General features: G+C 37.5%; 1 protein-coding gene across 2 annotated transcripts in view; it reads left to right on the plus strand.

Moving 5' to 3' along the window:
* tmem106a (transmembrane protein 106A) overlaps nt 1–16,470 on the plus strand; it is a 43,115-nt gene extending 26,645 nt beyond the window's left edge. For both annotated transcript variants that reach the window (XM_073071558.1, XM_073071559.1), the window contains 4 exons: nt 2,618–2,758; nt 5,774–5,817; nt 10,047–10,100; nt 10,747–16,470. In XM_073071558.1, the coding sequence (XP_072927659.1) occupies nt 2,618–2,758; nt 5,774–5,817; nt 10,047–10,100; nt 10,747–10,894 (387 nt within the window). In that variant the 3' untranslated portion in view covers nt 10,895–16,470. The remainder of the gene's footprint in view (nt 1–2,617; nt 2,759–5,773; nt 5,818–10,046; nt 10,101–10,746) is intronic.
* Nucleotides 16,471–16,692: the final 222 nt, after the last annotated feature.

Raw genomic sequence — 16,692 nt, forward strand, 5'->3', positions numbered from 1 at the left:
CCCTCACATCTCCTTTGAATTTACTTCCTCTCACCTTAAATGCATGCCCTCTGTTATTAGACATTTTAACTCTGGCAGAAAGATACTGGCTGTCTATTCACATCTCTCATAATCTTATAAAACTCTGTCAGATCTCCCCTTGGCTTCTGCCGCTCCAGAGAAAGTGACCCAAGTTTGTCCAACCTCTCATTACAGCAGATGCCCTCGAATCCAGGCAGCATCCTAGTAAACCTCTTCTGCACTCTCTCCAAAGCCTCAACATCCTTCCTATAATGGGGTGATCAAAACTGTATGCAATACTCCAGATGCGGTCTAGCTAGAGTTTTATAAAGCTGCAGCATAACTTCCTGATTTTTGAATTCAGTGCCTTGACTAATAAAGGCAAGCATACCATATGCCTTCTTAACCACTAATCCTGTATAATGATCAGTTCAAAGTAAAGTTATTATCAAAGTATGTATATGTCAGATAATGGCCTGGATGGTGGGTGCCCTTGATGGATGCTGCTTTCTTGTGTCAGCATTCGTTGTAGTTGGGGAGGGCTCTTCCTGTGATGGACTGGGCTGTATCCTCTACTTTTTGCCAGCTTTTCTATTCATGGGCATTGGTGTTTCCATACCAGCCTATGATACAACCAGCCAGGATACTCACCACTGTGAATCTTTAGAAGTTTATCAAAGTTTTAGCTCACATACCACATCTGTGCAAACTTCTAAGACAATAGATGCCTTGCCATGCTGCTTTTGTGATGGCACCTCCGAGCTGGTCCCAGGACAGATCCTCTGATTTGAAAGCGCCAAGGAATTGGAGGTTACCGACCTTCTCCACCTCCAATCCCCCAATGAGGAGTGGCTCATGAACCTCGGGTTTCTTCCTCCTTAAGTCAATAATCAGCGCTTTAGTTTTGCTGACATTGAGTGAGACTCTGTTGTGGCACTATTCAACCTGATTTTTAGTCTCCCTTTTGTCACCACCTTTGATTGGACTGACAACAGTAGTTTCAATAACTAAAGGATTGATTTCCTTGTAATCTGACTTCTACCAACTATAGTATCTAATTGTTCATTTCCCAGAAATTGATACATGTTGAAAGGAAAAGCAATGAAGTAGTATGAGGACATTGCAATCTGAAAATTGGTTTAGATGCTCATTTCTGCCTTTTTTGGTTGTAATAATGATATGATTCAAGGATTCAAAGTACATTTATTATCAAATTAAGTCTGCAGTATACAACCCTGAACTCCGTCTTCTCACAGACAGCCACAAAACAAAGAAAACTATGGAATCTGTTGAAAGAAAACATCAACCACCCCCCCACGCGCAAAAAAAGCAAAACGCGCAAACGGCAAAAAAGAGTGAAAAAGAATACATAAGACAAAATGAAAAGAATCCAGGCATTTTCGGTTTGGCTCAGTTCAATTCAATCTAGCACTGTGTCATTCGTTGACTGCAGGGCACAGAGCCAGTCCACCTTGATCAAAACCGTCCAAACCAGCAATTGAAAAAAAGAGGGATCAGAAACCAAAAACACATCATAACGTGAACTACAGAGTCCAATCCAGAAACCGTGTCGAGAACAGAGGGATCTTCCTCTGGGAGCACGGGAGCAGCATGTGACAGAGAGAGAGAGAGTCACGTGCAGACACCTTCCTCCAGCAGCAGCGAGCGAGAGTGGCAGACAGTGCTGAACACTAGCTCACCTTCAGCTTCTGCCTTGATGATTTCAATCTTCCTTAACGCTTCAGTCAGTGAGATTGGCAAGAAATGGAGTCGATCATGGCCTCGCACCCTGTCTCCAGGCTTCTTGGAGCACGCTTTGCTTGAGCCCTCACCAAACTCCCTTTGAGGCAGCAAAGCGCAAGAACGCTCAATCGGCCAAAAATACACCACCAAAATGTAGATCACAGACTTCAACAGTAGCAGGGCCGCATTTGAGAGAAAGAGAAGACATGAAAGAAGTAGTTACGTGAATCGTCTAGAGAATGTCGCCCTTGGTCACGTTTGCTGATGCCATCTTCAAATGATTTGGATGGTGCCCATTAAGCCATCAAGAGAAGTGTAAGTGCCCTACAAAACCAGCTACAACTTGACACTAATTGGTACCAGATTTCTATTTCATTCTCTGAAACTACCATTGAAGCCTCTGTGGTAAAAAAAAAAATGGAAAAGTGCCCATTGATTGAAGAGGGAAAAACATCTTTAAGACATTTCCAAAGGTGGTGCCTCAAGAAAGCAGCATCTGTTATCGAAGACCCTCACCATCCGGCATATGCACTTTTCACATCACTACCATTGGGGAAGAGGTACAGAAAGCCCACATTCAACATTTCAGGAACATCTCATTGTCCTCTACCATCAGATTTCTGAACAGTCCCTGAACCTATGAGCATTACCTCATTATTCACCTTTTGTGCTATTCATTTATTTTTGTAGCTTAGTAATCTTTAGAGCATTTCTTGCACTGTACTGCTGCAATTCAACATATTTCATGATGTGTCAGTGATAATAATCCTGATTTTTGTTCTGAATTTCTGATTCTGAATTGAGATTAAAGTTGATGCCTTTTGTTGTTGTTTTAGCCTTTTCATTGCCATATTTTTTGTTTTCTGTTTTGCAGAATATACTAAACGTAACAAACTACAACTTCTACAGCATCAGTATTACTGATCTCAATGTACAGATTGTGTTTTTTAATGAGGTCCTTGGAACTGTGAACATCAAAAATACGACGGTCTTCAGGCCTTTGGGAGGTGGCCAGGTAAGGACCATTGCCTCAGATGTGAGTGATGGATGGACTTGCTATTTTAACTGCAATGTTAAATTGTGCTTTAAAGCAGAGTATGCCTGTATTAAAATAGCACATGTGAATGTCTATGAACACATAAAGATGGTATCCTTGAATATATCACAAAGCAACATATCTGACCTAATTATTTGCTTTGCTTTGTACCTTGTCAGAGAAGGAAGATGGGGGATTTTTTTTTCAACCAAATCTTAGTGTAGTTGAATCTTAATACATTAGATATAAAGCTGTATAGTGAACTTTGGCCACATAATGAAAGCAAGAAAACAAGTGGATTTTTGTGTGGAACTAAATGTGGACAGGAGACATCTGGTTGAATTAAGGGGGTGTAGGGGATGGTAAAGATGATTCATGCTTGGAGTTGTTTAAGATATAAATTAATATTCCTATGATGGTGAGAATAGATGTCAGTTGAGACAAGTGATGTTGTTTGGATTTGGAGGCGGGAGCTTGTGATGGTGTTGGTTTGCACATAAAATGTGAAACGTTGTTTATGATCATTAGATCATTACACTATTGTCTATTGAGAGTGAATGGACAGCAGGATGGTATCATTATCCTATAAATGTTTTAGGTTTTCAACTGTAAATATTCACTGTTCAGCCATGATTTTATAGGGTTAGTTTCTATTTCATAACACAAATATAGATTATGCAAGATTTAGGAAAAGAAAATTATCTGTTGAGTTTCTCTTTCATAAAGAAGTGGATACTAAACTTTAACACAGTAACACAAAAATTCAGCCCACTCAGGATTTTGGTGCAAGTTATTGGATTCTGTTCCATTCTATTGATAGTCTGAATTATTTTTGACTGTTATATTTAGATGACTATAGTAAATGTCCCATGGCTTAAAGGGAGCAGGGGATACAGGTCCTGGTCATTTTAAAGAGTGCGTGGGAGTCACTAGCGTTCCAGTGAGTTTGAATGGGGTGTGGGAGTTGGAAGGGAGCATGGAAAGCGTGACTTGGATGCTAAATCATCAGTATTTCTGAATACTCAGCAGATTATCAGAGTTTTTCTGTAGTCAGTTGAGCTAATCACAGGGCCAATAAATGTGTTCAAATTGGATCTAAGATCGTAAGACACAAGAGCAGAATTGGACCAAATCTTTAATGCCCTTACTAATCAAAGGCCTTAAAATATGAACAATGATTTGGCCTCCACAGCTGTCTGTAGCAACAAATTCCATAGATTCACCACTCTCTGGCTAAAGAAATTACTCCTCATCTCTCAAGCTGTGTCCTCTGGTCCAAGAATTCCCCCACTATTGGAAACATCCTCTCCATGCCCACTCTGTCTAGGCCTTTCAGTATTCAATAGGTGTCAATGAGATCCCCCCTCATTTATCTAAATGCCAGTGAGTACAGGCCCAGAGCCATTAGACACTCCTTACACATTAACCCTTTCATCCTTGGGATCATTCTCGTGAACCTTTTATGAACCCTGACTAGAATGTTTATCCCCAGTTTCAGGGACACAAGTTAGTTTTAGTCTACTGGTTTTATTGTAATAATTATCCTATTCAATACCCGAGGGACCATAGATTCAGCCATCTGGCGTATGTGCCAGTGGTACAAAGCTGCCATCTATAGGATTATATCTGAACTGCGTAGTCAAAATCCCACCCAAATGTAGTGATCACTTGGCAGGATTTGGCATGAAGTGACACTCTTTACTGGCTCGGATGGGCTGGTCTCACCTTTGACCTGTTTAATACATTTTATGTTTGTGGGGGACTGGATGCTAAAGTATTCACAGAGAACCTGATTCGATATATTGAGTTACCAGAGTGTCCATTTATATTTTTGTTCAGCCAGTGTGCTAGAGGCATGGTAGGATTTTCAGCAGATCTTAAAATAAGTTTTTTTCAAATATTCAATAGATGCATATTTAAAGAGTGAATTTAAATTCTGTAAAATCCAGAAAACATTACACAGGACTAGAACCACCAATCTACAAGTTTTCCTGAAAACAAACTTCAACAGTAAATGCAATGAGTGGAGCAAAGTTACACACAAATTGTGTGTAAATCGGTTTATAATTGACAGGGATAGTGACATCACAGCTGGTAGCCTTCATTTATTGTGACATTTTCTGCCCAAAAGCCATTCCACACATTTTAGTGTATGGGTATTTGTAGAGCAGGAAAACACACATTGCAGCTCCCATGCCGTTCTTGCCGTTCTTGGCAAATCGTGAATTTAAGACTTTCATATACATAGAGCCATACAGCAGAGGAAAAGGACCTTCATCTCACCATGACTGTACCAACAATGATGCCAATCTAACTAATTCCATCTGCTTGCACGTGTTCCATACCCCTCTATGCTCATTGGTTTAAATGACTCTTAAACAATGACATAGTGTCTGCATTGTAGGCACCTACATTTATATTAAAAAAAACTTGAACCAGACACTGTGGAAGAAATTAAGAAGAATTGTATATTACAGATGTTTATATTTTGGATTGGACCTTTTATCAAACAATTTTTATTTCATTACTCTACATTTTTTGTTCTCCAAAGTGACCTACCAGTTTGAGATGTGAGGACTTGTTTGAGACAAGAGAGGAACTTAATAAGAAATGGCATTATAATCCTCTGTCTTTCTGATGTGGAAGCATACAGATAAACTTCTATTGATTGTCACTGATATGAGTCTAGCATATAATTCATTCTGTGTAAATTACTTCTGTTTAATTATTGACTTGGACACAGAGACAAACTCTGCAACAACATTTCTTCTGTTACTGCTGTCAGAATACCCAGAATTTCAAATTTGCATTTATTCCATGCAAACTAAGCATATAAAGGAACTAGATCAGCACGGGTGAGATTTTGAGCTCTGTTCATTCACCGTTTATCTATATCCATGTATAACATAAGCTGCATGTCCCATTTCTGTTTATATGATTTCATGGGTTTCTGCTAGCACTCTTAAGTAATTTGATCATGTCTTTATTTTTCAGATTTTCTATGCAGTCACTGCTACACTAGATGATCCCGGCATGTAGTAAGTATCATGAAGGTATTGCATTTAGGAATTACTACCGATAGAAATTAACTAGCAGTAATAAAGGGGAAATGTTTTCTATTTAACTGCTCAAGTGCAGAAGATTATCTCTGTCAGCTTGGTCAGAAACTATATAACAGTGAACTATGAAAAAGCTAACTTTGATTTAAATAATTATGTTCGCATCTTTAGAAATTCCCAAATTCTTTCACAACCAGTGTAGTATGATCAATGTTTTGTTGGTACATTTTGAGAGTCAGTGCTTATGGAGGTCCACAAATGGTAGCAAAATAAGTCACTAGTTAAACTTCATTCTGAAGATTGAATGTTGATCAAATACCAAAGTTATGTTCCTCTCGGGAGATATTTTAGGCTGATCTGTAAATGCATATGGAGCCATGGTTTAACATTATATCCAAAAGACACTTTAGTATACCGTAAATTCCAGTGTACAAGCCGACCCGGAGTATAAGCTGATCCCCCATTTTCAAGGCTAAAAAAGTGACTTTTTCTTGTTACCTTTGTATAAGCCGACCCCTTTTGTAGAAGTTTTTGATTTAACCAGAAAAGATCACAAGATCTCACATGCCGGTACTCAGCTTTGCCAGATCCGGAACCAGGAAATTTTGTGAACCAGTACCTGCTAAGAAAACAGGCCTACACATTGTAGAGCGTTATAAGCAAATTCTTAATAAGTAAACTAGGGAGGGAAATTTTGGATTGGGTTTCCAAAGGAAAAGAATCCTCTGAAATGTAACCCCCATGGAACCATTTAGCGCTCATCGTAATCTCGTTAAAACATAACACTGGGTAGCTGGATCAGTACGTGTACTCAGTATTGAGTTTGTGACCACCATGTACAAAAGATTCAAACGAATGTGATATGATGCTGGCTTCAAGCTGAAGGTTGTTGATTTTGCTAAAGGAACTAATAATTCTGCAGCTGCTAAGAAATCTAGTGTAAACGAGAAACAAGTGAAAGAGTGGAGAAAGGCAGAGGACACGCTGAGAGAAATGCCAAAGACGAAATGTACAAACTGCGGGAAAACGTACTAGTGGCCAGAATTGGAAGAAAAAGTGAATCACCAGTGATCATCTAGATACATTGTTACCAGAGAAATGATTCGAGTTCAAGCTTTGAAATGGGACAAAAAACACCGTGAGGTCAGTGAAAATTTCAAAGCTACGCAAAGTTGGTGCACCCTATTTATGAATAGACGTGATCTTGTGTTGAAACAAAAAACAAAGATTGCTCAGAAAATTCCCGCAGGGTGTTGTTTACGTTCAAGAACACTACTAGATGGATGAAGCGGGTTGCTTGAAGTGATCACAAGACAAAGGAGCAGAAGCAGGCCATTCAGCCCATCGAGTCTGCTCCGCCACTCCACCATGAGCTAAACTACCGTAGATTTCGCACTACAGAGCGCACCTGATTAAAAGCCGCTGGCTCTAATTTTAGAAAGAAAATCAATTTTGTACTTGTACAGGCCGCACCGGATTTTAGGCCGCAGGTGTCCCACGTTGTAATATGAGATATTTACACAGAAAGATATTACACGTGAGGATTTTTTAACTTTTAATTAAATCCATATGGTAACAAACAAATACATATTGCAAATGCTTTTTTTCGAACCGTGCCTGTAATACGGCTACTTTTAAATATACTTTTAAGTATCGGTAACACACAAATTACGTTGCATATACATTCCAATATCTCCTAGCGACTGGTAAAAATATATATACTGCAGCCTACCAGGAAAAGTTATTGATCGCCTTTAACTTAAAAGCAGCGTTTTGGCTCCGCCGCTCCCCCCACCTTCCCGTTTATCGCAAACCGGTATTTCCCACAAGACGCGGCGAAACCGGATGTAACGTCTAGCATTCCGGGCTGTAGTACAGAAAACATACTAACAAATGAATTACTAAGCGAAAATATTATAAACTAAATAACTGCCATAAAGGCAGCACAATGCTTTTCTTCGAGTGTTTTCCATGTTGATGAGGGTGAGTACAAATGACTGATTTACAATAATTTAATTGTGAAAGTGCGCTTGATTTATCGTACAATTTCATTGGACCTCTGTGAACTACTCATCAATTTTATTGGTCTACTGTTACGAGGCAAAATGTTTTTGGCGGCATGAAAAAAAATCATGCATTAGCCGCACCGTAGTAAAGGCCGCAGTGTTCAAAGCTGATCAAAATGTGGGAAAAAAGTAGCGGCTTAAAATCCGGAATCTACGGTATTCTCCTGTCTAGTTCCAATTTCTGGCTTTTTCCCCATATCCCTTGATACCCTGACTAATTAGATACCTGTCAATCTCCTCCTTAAAAACCCTCAATGATCAGGCCTCCACAGCTGCACGTGGCAACGAATTCCATAAATCCAGGACCCTCTGGCTAAAAAAATTTCTCCTCATCTCTGTTTTAAATGGGTACCCTCTAATTCTAAGTCTGTGACTTCTTGTCCTGGACTCACCCACCAAGGGAAACAGCCTTTCCACATCTACTCTGTCCAACTCTTTCAACATTTGAAATGTTTCTGTGAGATCCCCTCTCATTCTTCTATACTCTAATGAATACAATCCAAGAGCCGATAAACGCTCCTCACATGTTAGTCCCTGCATTCCAGGAATCATCCTAGTGAATCTTCTCTGAACTCTCTCCAACATCAGCACATCCGTTCTAAGATAGAGGGCCCAAAACTGCACACAGTATTCCAAATGGGGTCTCACCAGTGCCCCATAGAGCCTCATCAACACCTCCTTACTCTTTAACATTATTCCTCTTGAAACGAATGCCAACATAGCATTCGTTTTCCTTACTGCCGATCCAACCTGGTGGTTAACCTTTAGGGTATCCTGCACTAGGACCCCCAAATCCTTTTGCACTTAAGATTTTTGAATTTTCTCCCGATCTAAATAATAATCTGCCTGATTGTTTCTTCTTCCAAAATGTACAACTGTACATTTCTCAACATTGTATCTCATCTGCCATTTCTTTGCCCACTCTCCTAAACTGACCAAGTCTCTCTGCAACCTTTCCATTTCTTCAACACTTCCTGCTCCTCCACCTATCCTGGTGTCATCCGCAAACTTAGCCACAAAACTGTTTAATCCATAATCTAAATCATCGATATGCAGTGTGAAAAGAAGATGCCCCAACACCGACCCCTGCGGAACACCACTAGTGACCGGTAACCAACCAGAATAGGATCCCTGTATTCCCAGTCTTTGCTTTCTGCCTATCAGCCAATGCTCCACCCATTCCAATATCCTTCCTGTAATTCCATGGGCTCTCATCTTATTAAGCAGCCTCTTTTGCGGCATCTTATCAAAGGCCTTTTGAAAATCCAACATCCACAGCCTCTCCTTTGTCAATCTTTAAGTGAGTTAAAGAGGTGCGGCATCGACGCCCGAAGGTTTCAGGAAGGCAAAGTTGCTACTTGTCTGGGACATGTTCAAGGCGCATTTGTCAGGTGAAAGCTGAAAATACGGACATTGCAGTCATCCTCAGTAGTTTGACATCCGTGCTCCAGCCACTAGACGTGAGTTTAAACAAACCATTCAAAGAATTCATGTGTCGACAGTGGAACGCATTTGACTCAATAACAGCCAATAAATATGACCTGTCTTCCGTGTATTTGTTTTTCCAAAGTTGGCACCCTCTGTATAAGCTGACCCCCTAATTTTAGGACCAAAATTTAGGGCCAAATTCTCGGCATATACACTGGAATTTACGGTATCACGTAATTCTTTATCATTGCATTGAACTGATGCCCCATGTATTCGGTATGTGTTGGACTCACATCCATAAGCTCCTAGCACTGGTTTGAGATTGCTATTACCTGAACCAAGATGATATATTTAAGAGCTAAAATATTTTACATTACTATCATAAACCTGGTAATGTTTTGTGCATTCTCGTATACAAAGAAGTTTCTCAATTTTCCCTCTGCCTCTGCTTGTGATGACAACTTGCACAGAGATATACTGTAGGTTGATGGACCCCAGTGTCGAAACTATTGGACATTCTTCATCTTGTGCATTCTGGGTCGACCTGATTGATAGGAGTAAAAATTAATTAATTTAAAATTGATTATGCAATACTATTTCAGTATAAATAGCAATTTTGGGAGAAGGGTAACACAACATATATTGATGTTTATGTGTACTCTGTTACATACATGTCAGATAATCTATAATATTTTTTCCAATTCTGTCTTTTAGCCATTATTGCACAATGCCTGAAATCAAAGTCCACAATATTGTGATCTCAATACAGTAAGTGTTCTGGATTAGAGTTCCTTCTTTGTAGAATCTGAATTGATATAATCTAGTTAAATTAACTATTTTATTTTATTTTAACCAAGACCACTTTTTCCTTATGCAAAGTGAAATATTTTTATTTCCCTCTCTTGAACAGGGAAGCAGAATCATCCATATTATGTTACATGTTCAATCCAGAAGAATTATTATTTTATTGTAGACCTATTCTCAATTTTGAGCTTGATAAATAAGTAAATTAGATAATTGTGTTTTAAAAAATTTGATTCGTATGTGTTTTAAAATGCTGTTAGGTACATATACTACAACATTCACATTGCAATTAGGTGCACTTTGCACAAATAATGCGATCTATTAAACAATGTTAAGAGTGCTCTTCTCCATCCAGTTGGGGACATGTATTTTCACCATCACTGTTCACCTGCCCAGAGACTCTTTATGGTTTCTTTTATGTTGTTTCTCAACTTAATGTATTGTTGTTCTTTGAGAAGATGCATGTCATAAAATGAATCCATTTGTGCAGCTAAGTTGTTTAAGTGTTTGGGTAGAAAGCTTCCTGAAATGTAAATAGAACTAAATTAAATTCAATAATGGATTTTCTCAAGGAAATATTTTACCATTTATTCTTTTCCATCTCTTCCAGAGCAACGGTAACAGCCTGGTATTTGTCACACTCTGAGCAAGTCTCTGTTGATGCTTACCAATACGTTGATTGTGGCTCCAATACCACCCATCTTCATAGCCCCTATTACCCTCCCCAGAGCAAACAGTTGCAAGAGATTGTCAGTTAATGTAAATAATGTTACTGTCCTTTCACTAAAGGCTTACAGCATGGCACAAATACATCCTCCTCTGTGCGTAGATTATGTGCTTCTGATCTGACGAGAAACTCCATCAGCCAGTTCTGTACCCGCCTGCTTGATTATTTAATAGTACCCTGTGTAATAATGTAACACTTCTAAGAGGAGTAAATGAACTTGGCATGTTGAGTGTATAATGGTGATTTGATAATCTGACAGTTCCAGGTAAAACAAATTCTGTTGAATTGCTGAAGCTAAACTATAACTTAGGTCTAACTAGGAAGTAAACCAAGACAATTATCATCCAAGTTACTTAATTTTAGATATGATATTCATGCTTATAATGATGTCCAAATTTAAGTGTGTGTCTTAAATAAGACCTCTCGTTTTCTGTCTCTCATTAGAAGTGATAAGAACATCTTAAAAGGTCATTATGTCATCCCTCTGGATAATATTTGGGAGATTCATTTACATTTGTAGAGCATGAAGATTGACACATCTGAAAAAAGTGCAAAACTGTCAAAATATTTCAATTATAGAAAAACAGGATGTATGGAATGATAGAATGTGTAAAAATAATTAACCAAGCAATACTGGAGTAAGTGACACCAGTATTTTATTAGAAAGCCATTTCAGCCTGTAAAGTCTATGCTAGTTCACAAAATATTCTCATTCGCCACTAATTTTCTCTGCAACCATATTCTCATCAACTTCCCCCAGACTCCTGCGATCACCCGTATATTTAAAATGGCTAATTAGCCTATCAACTCTCCTGTCTTTTGGATATGGGAAGAAACTGGGGTATCAGAGAGAGTGCATATGGTCACAGCAGAATGTGTGTACTTTGTTTTAAAAAAACAGCACTGGAGATCTGGACTGAACCCAGGTCACTGGAGTTGTGAGAGAACAACTCTGCTAGCTATGCCACTGGATTCCTGAAGTTGTTTAGTGCCTTCCAGTAAGCCACCTGTTACAGTTTCATCACTGATTTGATTCCAGAAATAAAAATAACTAATCTTAATATACTTTAAAATATCCAATTGAAATTCCTCATGGTTCAGCAGACAAATCTGTTGTGGTTTGTACTTCTGATTTTGCAAGCTGGTTCCAGGTGTAGTACCTGGCCTCTATTTATTTGGATAATATTAGATTGGAACAAGGAGGGAAAAGATGGCAACATTCTTTGTTTAGGACAGGAAATGTAGGCCAAGAAGCTTGCTGTGATTGCTAAGTAACAACCTGTCTTAAAGTGTATTTGTGTGAATATTACAGAATAATAGAAATTCATTGCAATGTGGTAGCTCATTTTGCCTATCTGACTGATAACGAGCTACTCCTGTTATTGCTTCATCACCTTGTGTGATATTTTTTCAGCACTTTTCATAGATTTTTCATAGATATATGAAAATACTTTCTTCTACCTTAAATCCATGTCTCCTTGTTTTGACCTTCCTGTTAAAGGAAGTGAATACTTCATCCTAGCCAAATCTCTTGTAATTTTACATCCTCATTTAATCAATTATCAGCCTCCTCTATTCTGAAAGAATCAATTTCAGTGTATCCAATCTTACCTCCTAAACCTAACCACTATGACATCTTTCTCACAAATCTGTTCTATACCCTGTCCTATACTATTGTATCCTTCTTGTAAAGTGACTAAACTGAATGCCACACTCAATATTTGTTTTAGTGTCTTGTACAGTTCCAGCACTGTCTTCCTGCAGGCACTGATTGGCCCTCATGCTCCCCATTGTGGAATAGTCTGTGGGATATTTGAATGAGCACGATGCTTGGTGGAACTACATCACTGTACAAAGCAACCAGTTTAACAAAGGAGGAAAAAATATTGCCAGCCATTTTATACACTTGATTCAGGAAATGTTCCCAGCCAAGAGCACTAACTTTTTTTTTTGTGTACTACTATTCTTGGTGTGTATTGGTATTTGGGTTTTTATCAGTCATCGAATACAAATAGAGTTATTTCAATATTTTTAGATGAATTACTATATTAAGGAGATAATTCAAGTTGTTAGTTAAATAATCTATCTAATGCTCCATTTTTATTATTATTATTATTAATTCATGGCAGTGCCATCTCTAAATTGACCCTGAAGTGAGGAGGCAATTAAAAGACGACCACATTGGTGGGTCTGGAGTTACACGTGCACGGTCAGATGGGGAAGACAAATTTTCTCCTCTGAATGATGTGTGGCTTTTTCTGGAAGTGTTCTAGTATTATTATTATTATTATCATTACAGAGATGATTTTTTGCTTAGTTCAAGATTTAAATTTGCTGAAATTTAAATTCTTGCGGCGTACTGAGTAAGGTGGTGTAACAGTTGGAGACAGCTAGATGTGCATCTAGCACATCCCTTTGGGTGTATGGAGTTCCTGGGTAACCGCATTCCATCGCTAATACTGTCACCGTCTAATTCATACTGAGTGGAGTGGGTCATTTCAAGTCCTTTTAATCAAAGAGAAAATATTTAGTAGGATATCATTCTTTTCTCAAACCATCCTGTGGAGATCCTAACACATATTTTGCCTTATTCAATTTTGATTGATGGATTTAGGAAGCTCATCATTCCTGTGAGGCCTTTCTTTGCCTTGTTGCATTGGGTTGGTGCTGAAGGGAAACAGTTTTTAAAACCACACTTGGTTACTTCAGTTAGGAAGTAACTGGATTGCATTCAACTAATATCAAATTATCCCTTATATGATGCCCATGAGCTTCTATCTGGTGATTTTAATGGATCAAAAATGCTGGGCACATCTGATCTGTCCTAACAATATATAGAGTACAAGTCTTCCACTTAAGGTTCTATCTAATACATTTTTTATTATCAAGCCTAAAAAAAGTTTGGACAGTGAAGAGAGTAAGCTCCTGTTTTTTTTTTCGGTCTGAGAGAATTCATTTATTATTTTACCAAAGGGATAGGTGAAAGGAATAATTTATTATCACTTTTATGAAGTCGATACACCTAGTAACAAGGAGATTTTAGTGTTTTGATGCATAGCATGCTTACTCAATTTTTGAAGAATTAAATATGAAGGTACAAGTGTATTTAGAAATTCTTTAAGAGTATTATCACTTTTGTTTCTGTCACTGTATACATGGGGTATGAAGCAGGAACATCTTATTTACAGTGAATGGCTTTTAAATGATTCTGATACTATCCATAATAATAATTCAAAGGCCAAAAGTTAAAATGTTAAAAGTATCTACTACAACAATTTCTTTCTTCATTATCATTATATATTTGTCTCTTCATCTTGTTCCATTTGTTAAGAATTGCTTATGTGTAGTAAATGTATTTAGTACTCATTGAAGTGACAAACTGTGCTGTAACTTATTGATTTGGTATTCCTGTAAGTGTATATAATTATGCCTGACACTACAGAAATGAGCATGAGGTTGAAAAGGAGTGTACATTTGAACGGTGCTAGACATGCAGCAGAACATCAAATTATTTGAATTTTGAGCCTTGGTGAGTCAATGTAAGTGATACAAAAAATAGTGAGTAAATTATTTATAGATACTCAGTAAATTCATGGCCTTTTTGTTTTACTAACCCTTGCAGTCCAAGAAGGTAACAGATTCAGCTTCTGGTGTGCATTTGACTGAACTTGTGCAGCTGGCTTCAGCATCCCTGATGTCAGAAAATGCTGCCATTGTACTGCTGTTTCTAATTACAATCTATCAACTCCTGCTACTAACTGCATGATTTAGAAAGGGATCAAGGTCGGGGCACTGATCTGCACAGCTGATCAATATGTCAAGCTCAGAGATTGAGCAAAATCCAGTCAAGTTTGTGTAGTTTTCCCTTGTAAGCACCTTCAGGAAATTTAAAAAAAAGAGAAATGTTTGAGAAATTGTTTGGATGCTCATATCAACACTGGTAACTGAAGAGCGTTTAACTTGTTATCTAAAGTAATTTCATTTTGCTGTTATGAGTGTTTTGGAGAGCTGACTAATAAAATGTTTTGACATAACTATTTTAGTGTTATGCCATTCCATTTGTTACAGACAAATTAAATTACAGAAAGAGCACAACATTGCTGTGCATGTACTTTGAGGTCACACTGTTTCCCAAATATAACAAGTTATGAAAATAAAACAACATTGATGAATTTGAAATGTAATTATTTTAAAATGCTGTTTTCTTCATGTTTTGAATATATTGTGGAAAATGCCAGATCAGAGGCAGAGAGTTAAGACTGGAATTCTGAGAATTGAAATTGGTGTTTTTAATATAATTGAAACACCTGGATTTGAGTGTTATACAGTGCCTTGAAAAAGTATTCTGTCCCCCAACTCTTTGATCACGTAAATGAGTATTACAACCAGGAATTTTGATCAATTTAACTGAGAATTTGTATTTGTGAATCATGTGCTCTTTTTTTCACAGTAAAGCCCAAAAAACAGGGAAAATTGTAAAGCATAAAAAACTAAGAATTTAAAAACTGAAATGTCAGCAGTTCAGAAGTATCCATTACCCTTTGCTCAGTAGTTAGTTGAACCACCTCTCACAGCTATTAAGGCCAGTAATCTTTTTGGTCAAGTCTTTAGTAGCTGTTATGACATATGCCGGTGATATTAAATCTGATTCTGACAACGTATTCTCAAAAAATCTCTGTTAAATTGATCAAAATCCCTTGTTGTAATACTCATTTATGTGAACAAAGATTTGGAGACTGAATGCTTTTCAAGGCACTGTAGTCCCATCAAAGATATTAATTACACTAGATAATTAATAGTTTTAGAAATTCCTTTTAAAGGTGGCCCAGTTAAGCTTGTATAATATGCTGCCACATTGCAGTTAACATTTTCAGTTTGTATAAACAGTAAAATACAAAAGATAATTAAATACACTAAATGCTGTTGGTAAAGTAGAATTTGCTTTAATCAGCTGCAGTCCATTATTTCTCCCACCTAAAATTTAGACTTATTAGGAATAGAACCATCCAATCAACTAGATAACCAAATTTGGATTTTCTATCATTATGTGTCTTTGAACTTTGGTGAAAAGAGTAATAGTACTGAGAACATGCCTGTGCTTGACACTTTTGCATATTGTTATGTTGTCATTTGAGAAATGCTGGTCCTAAACTGGGTTTTGCATCCATTACAGTGCAAAATTTAGTGGAATTTGTCTTCTGTTATTTACATTGTTAGATGAACTCCCACTTTTAATTGATACCATGACATCAATGTACTATTGGTGATGCCGGGAGCAAGTAACTGTGTGTAACCCCAGTGCCATTTTACCATGGTAACTGTTAAAAGTATGAACTGTTCTGATCTTAATTGTACAGTTGATATAAGTATGAAAACTTGATATGTGTTAATTTTTCCCCTGCCTAAACCCAGTGTGTATAGCAAAAGGCTAAACGGTTATATAACTTTTGAAGTCTAATTTAGCTGTACAACTATGTTGTTTTAAGTATAATGAGTTCTGTAGAAAGTCTTGCATCTTATTATTTTAAATTGGTACTGGTTTTTGTTTTCAAGTGAATTGTCTTGCAGACATAGCTTTGTTGCTGATTAAAGAATAATTGAAGTTCCGATGTGAGGTTGATTTCTTCTTATTGCTAATTATTTTGTGATAACTTGAGTAGAAAAAAAAACGTGATTTGAATAACCTGAATTGCACAGTGCTGGTAATGTTCACATTTCATTTATGAACTAATTTGTGAACTACATGAGATATAAAAGGAAACGGAAACAGAATCCGGTTTAATATTGCTGCCATACAGTACTGTGCAAAAGTCTTAGGCACATGTAAAT

Source organism: Hemitrygon akajei, chromosome 18 (genome assembly GCF_048418815.1).
Source record: "Hemitrygon akajei chromosome 18, sHemAka1.3, whole genome shotgun sequence".
NCBI lineage: Eukaryota > Metazoa > Chordata > Chondrichthyes > Myliobatiformes > Dasyatidae > Hemitrygon > Hemitrygon akajei.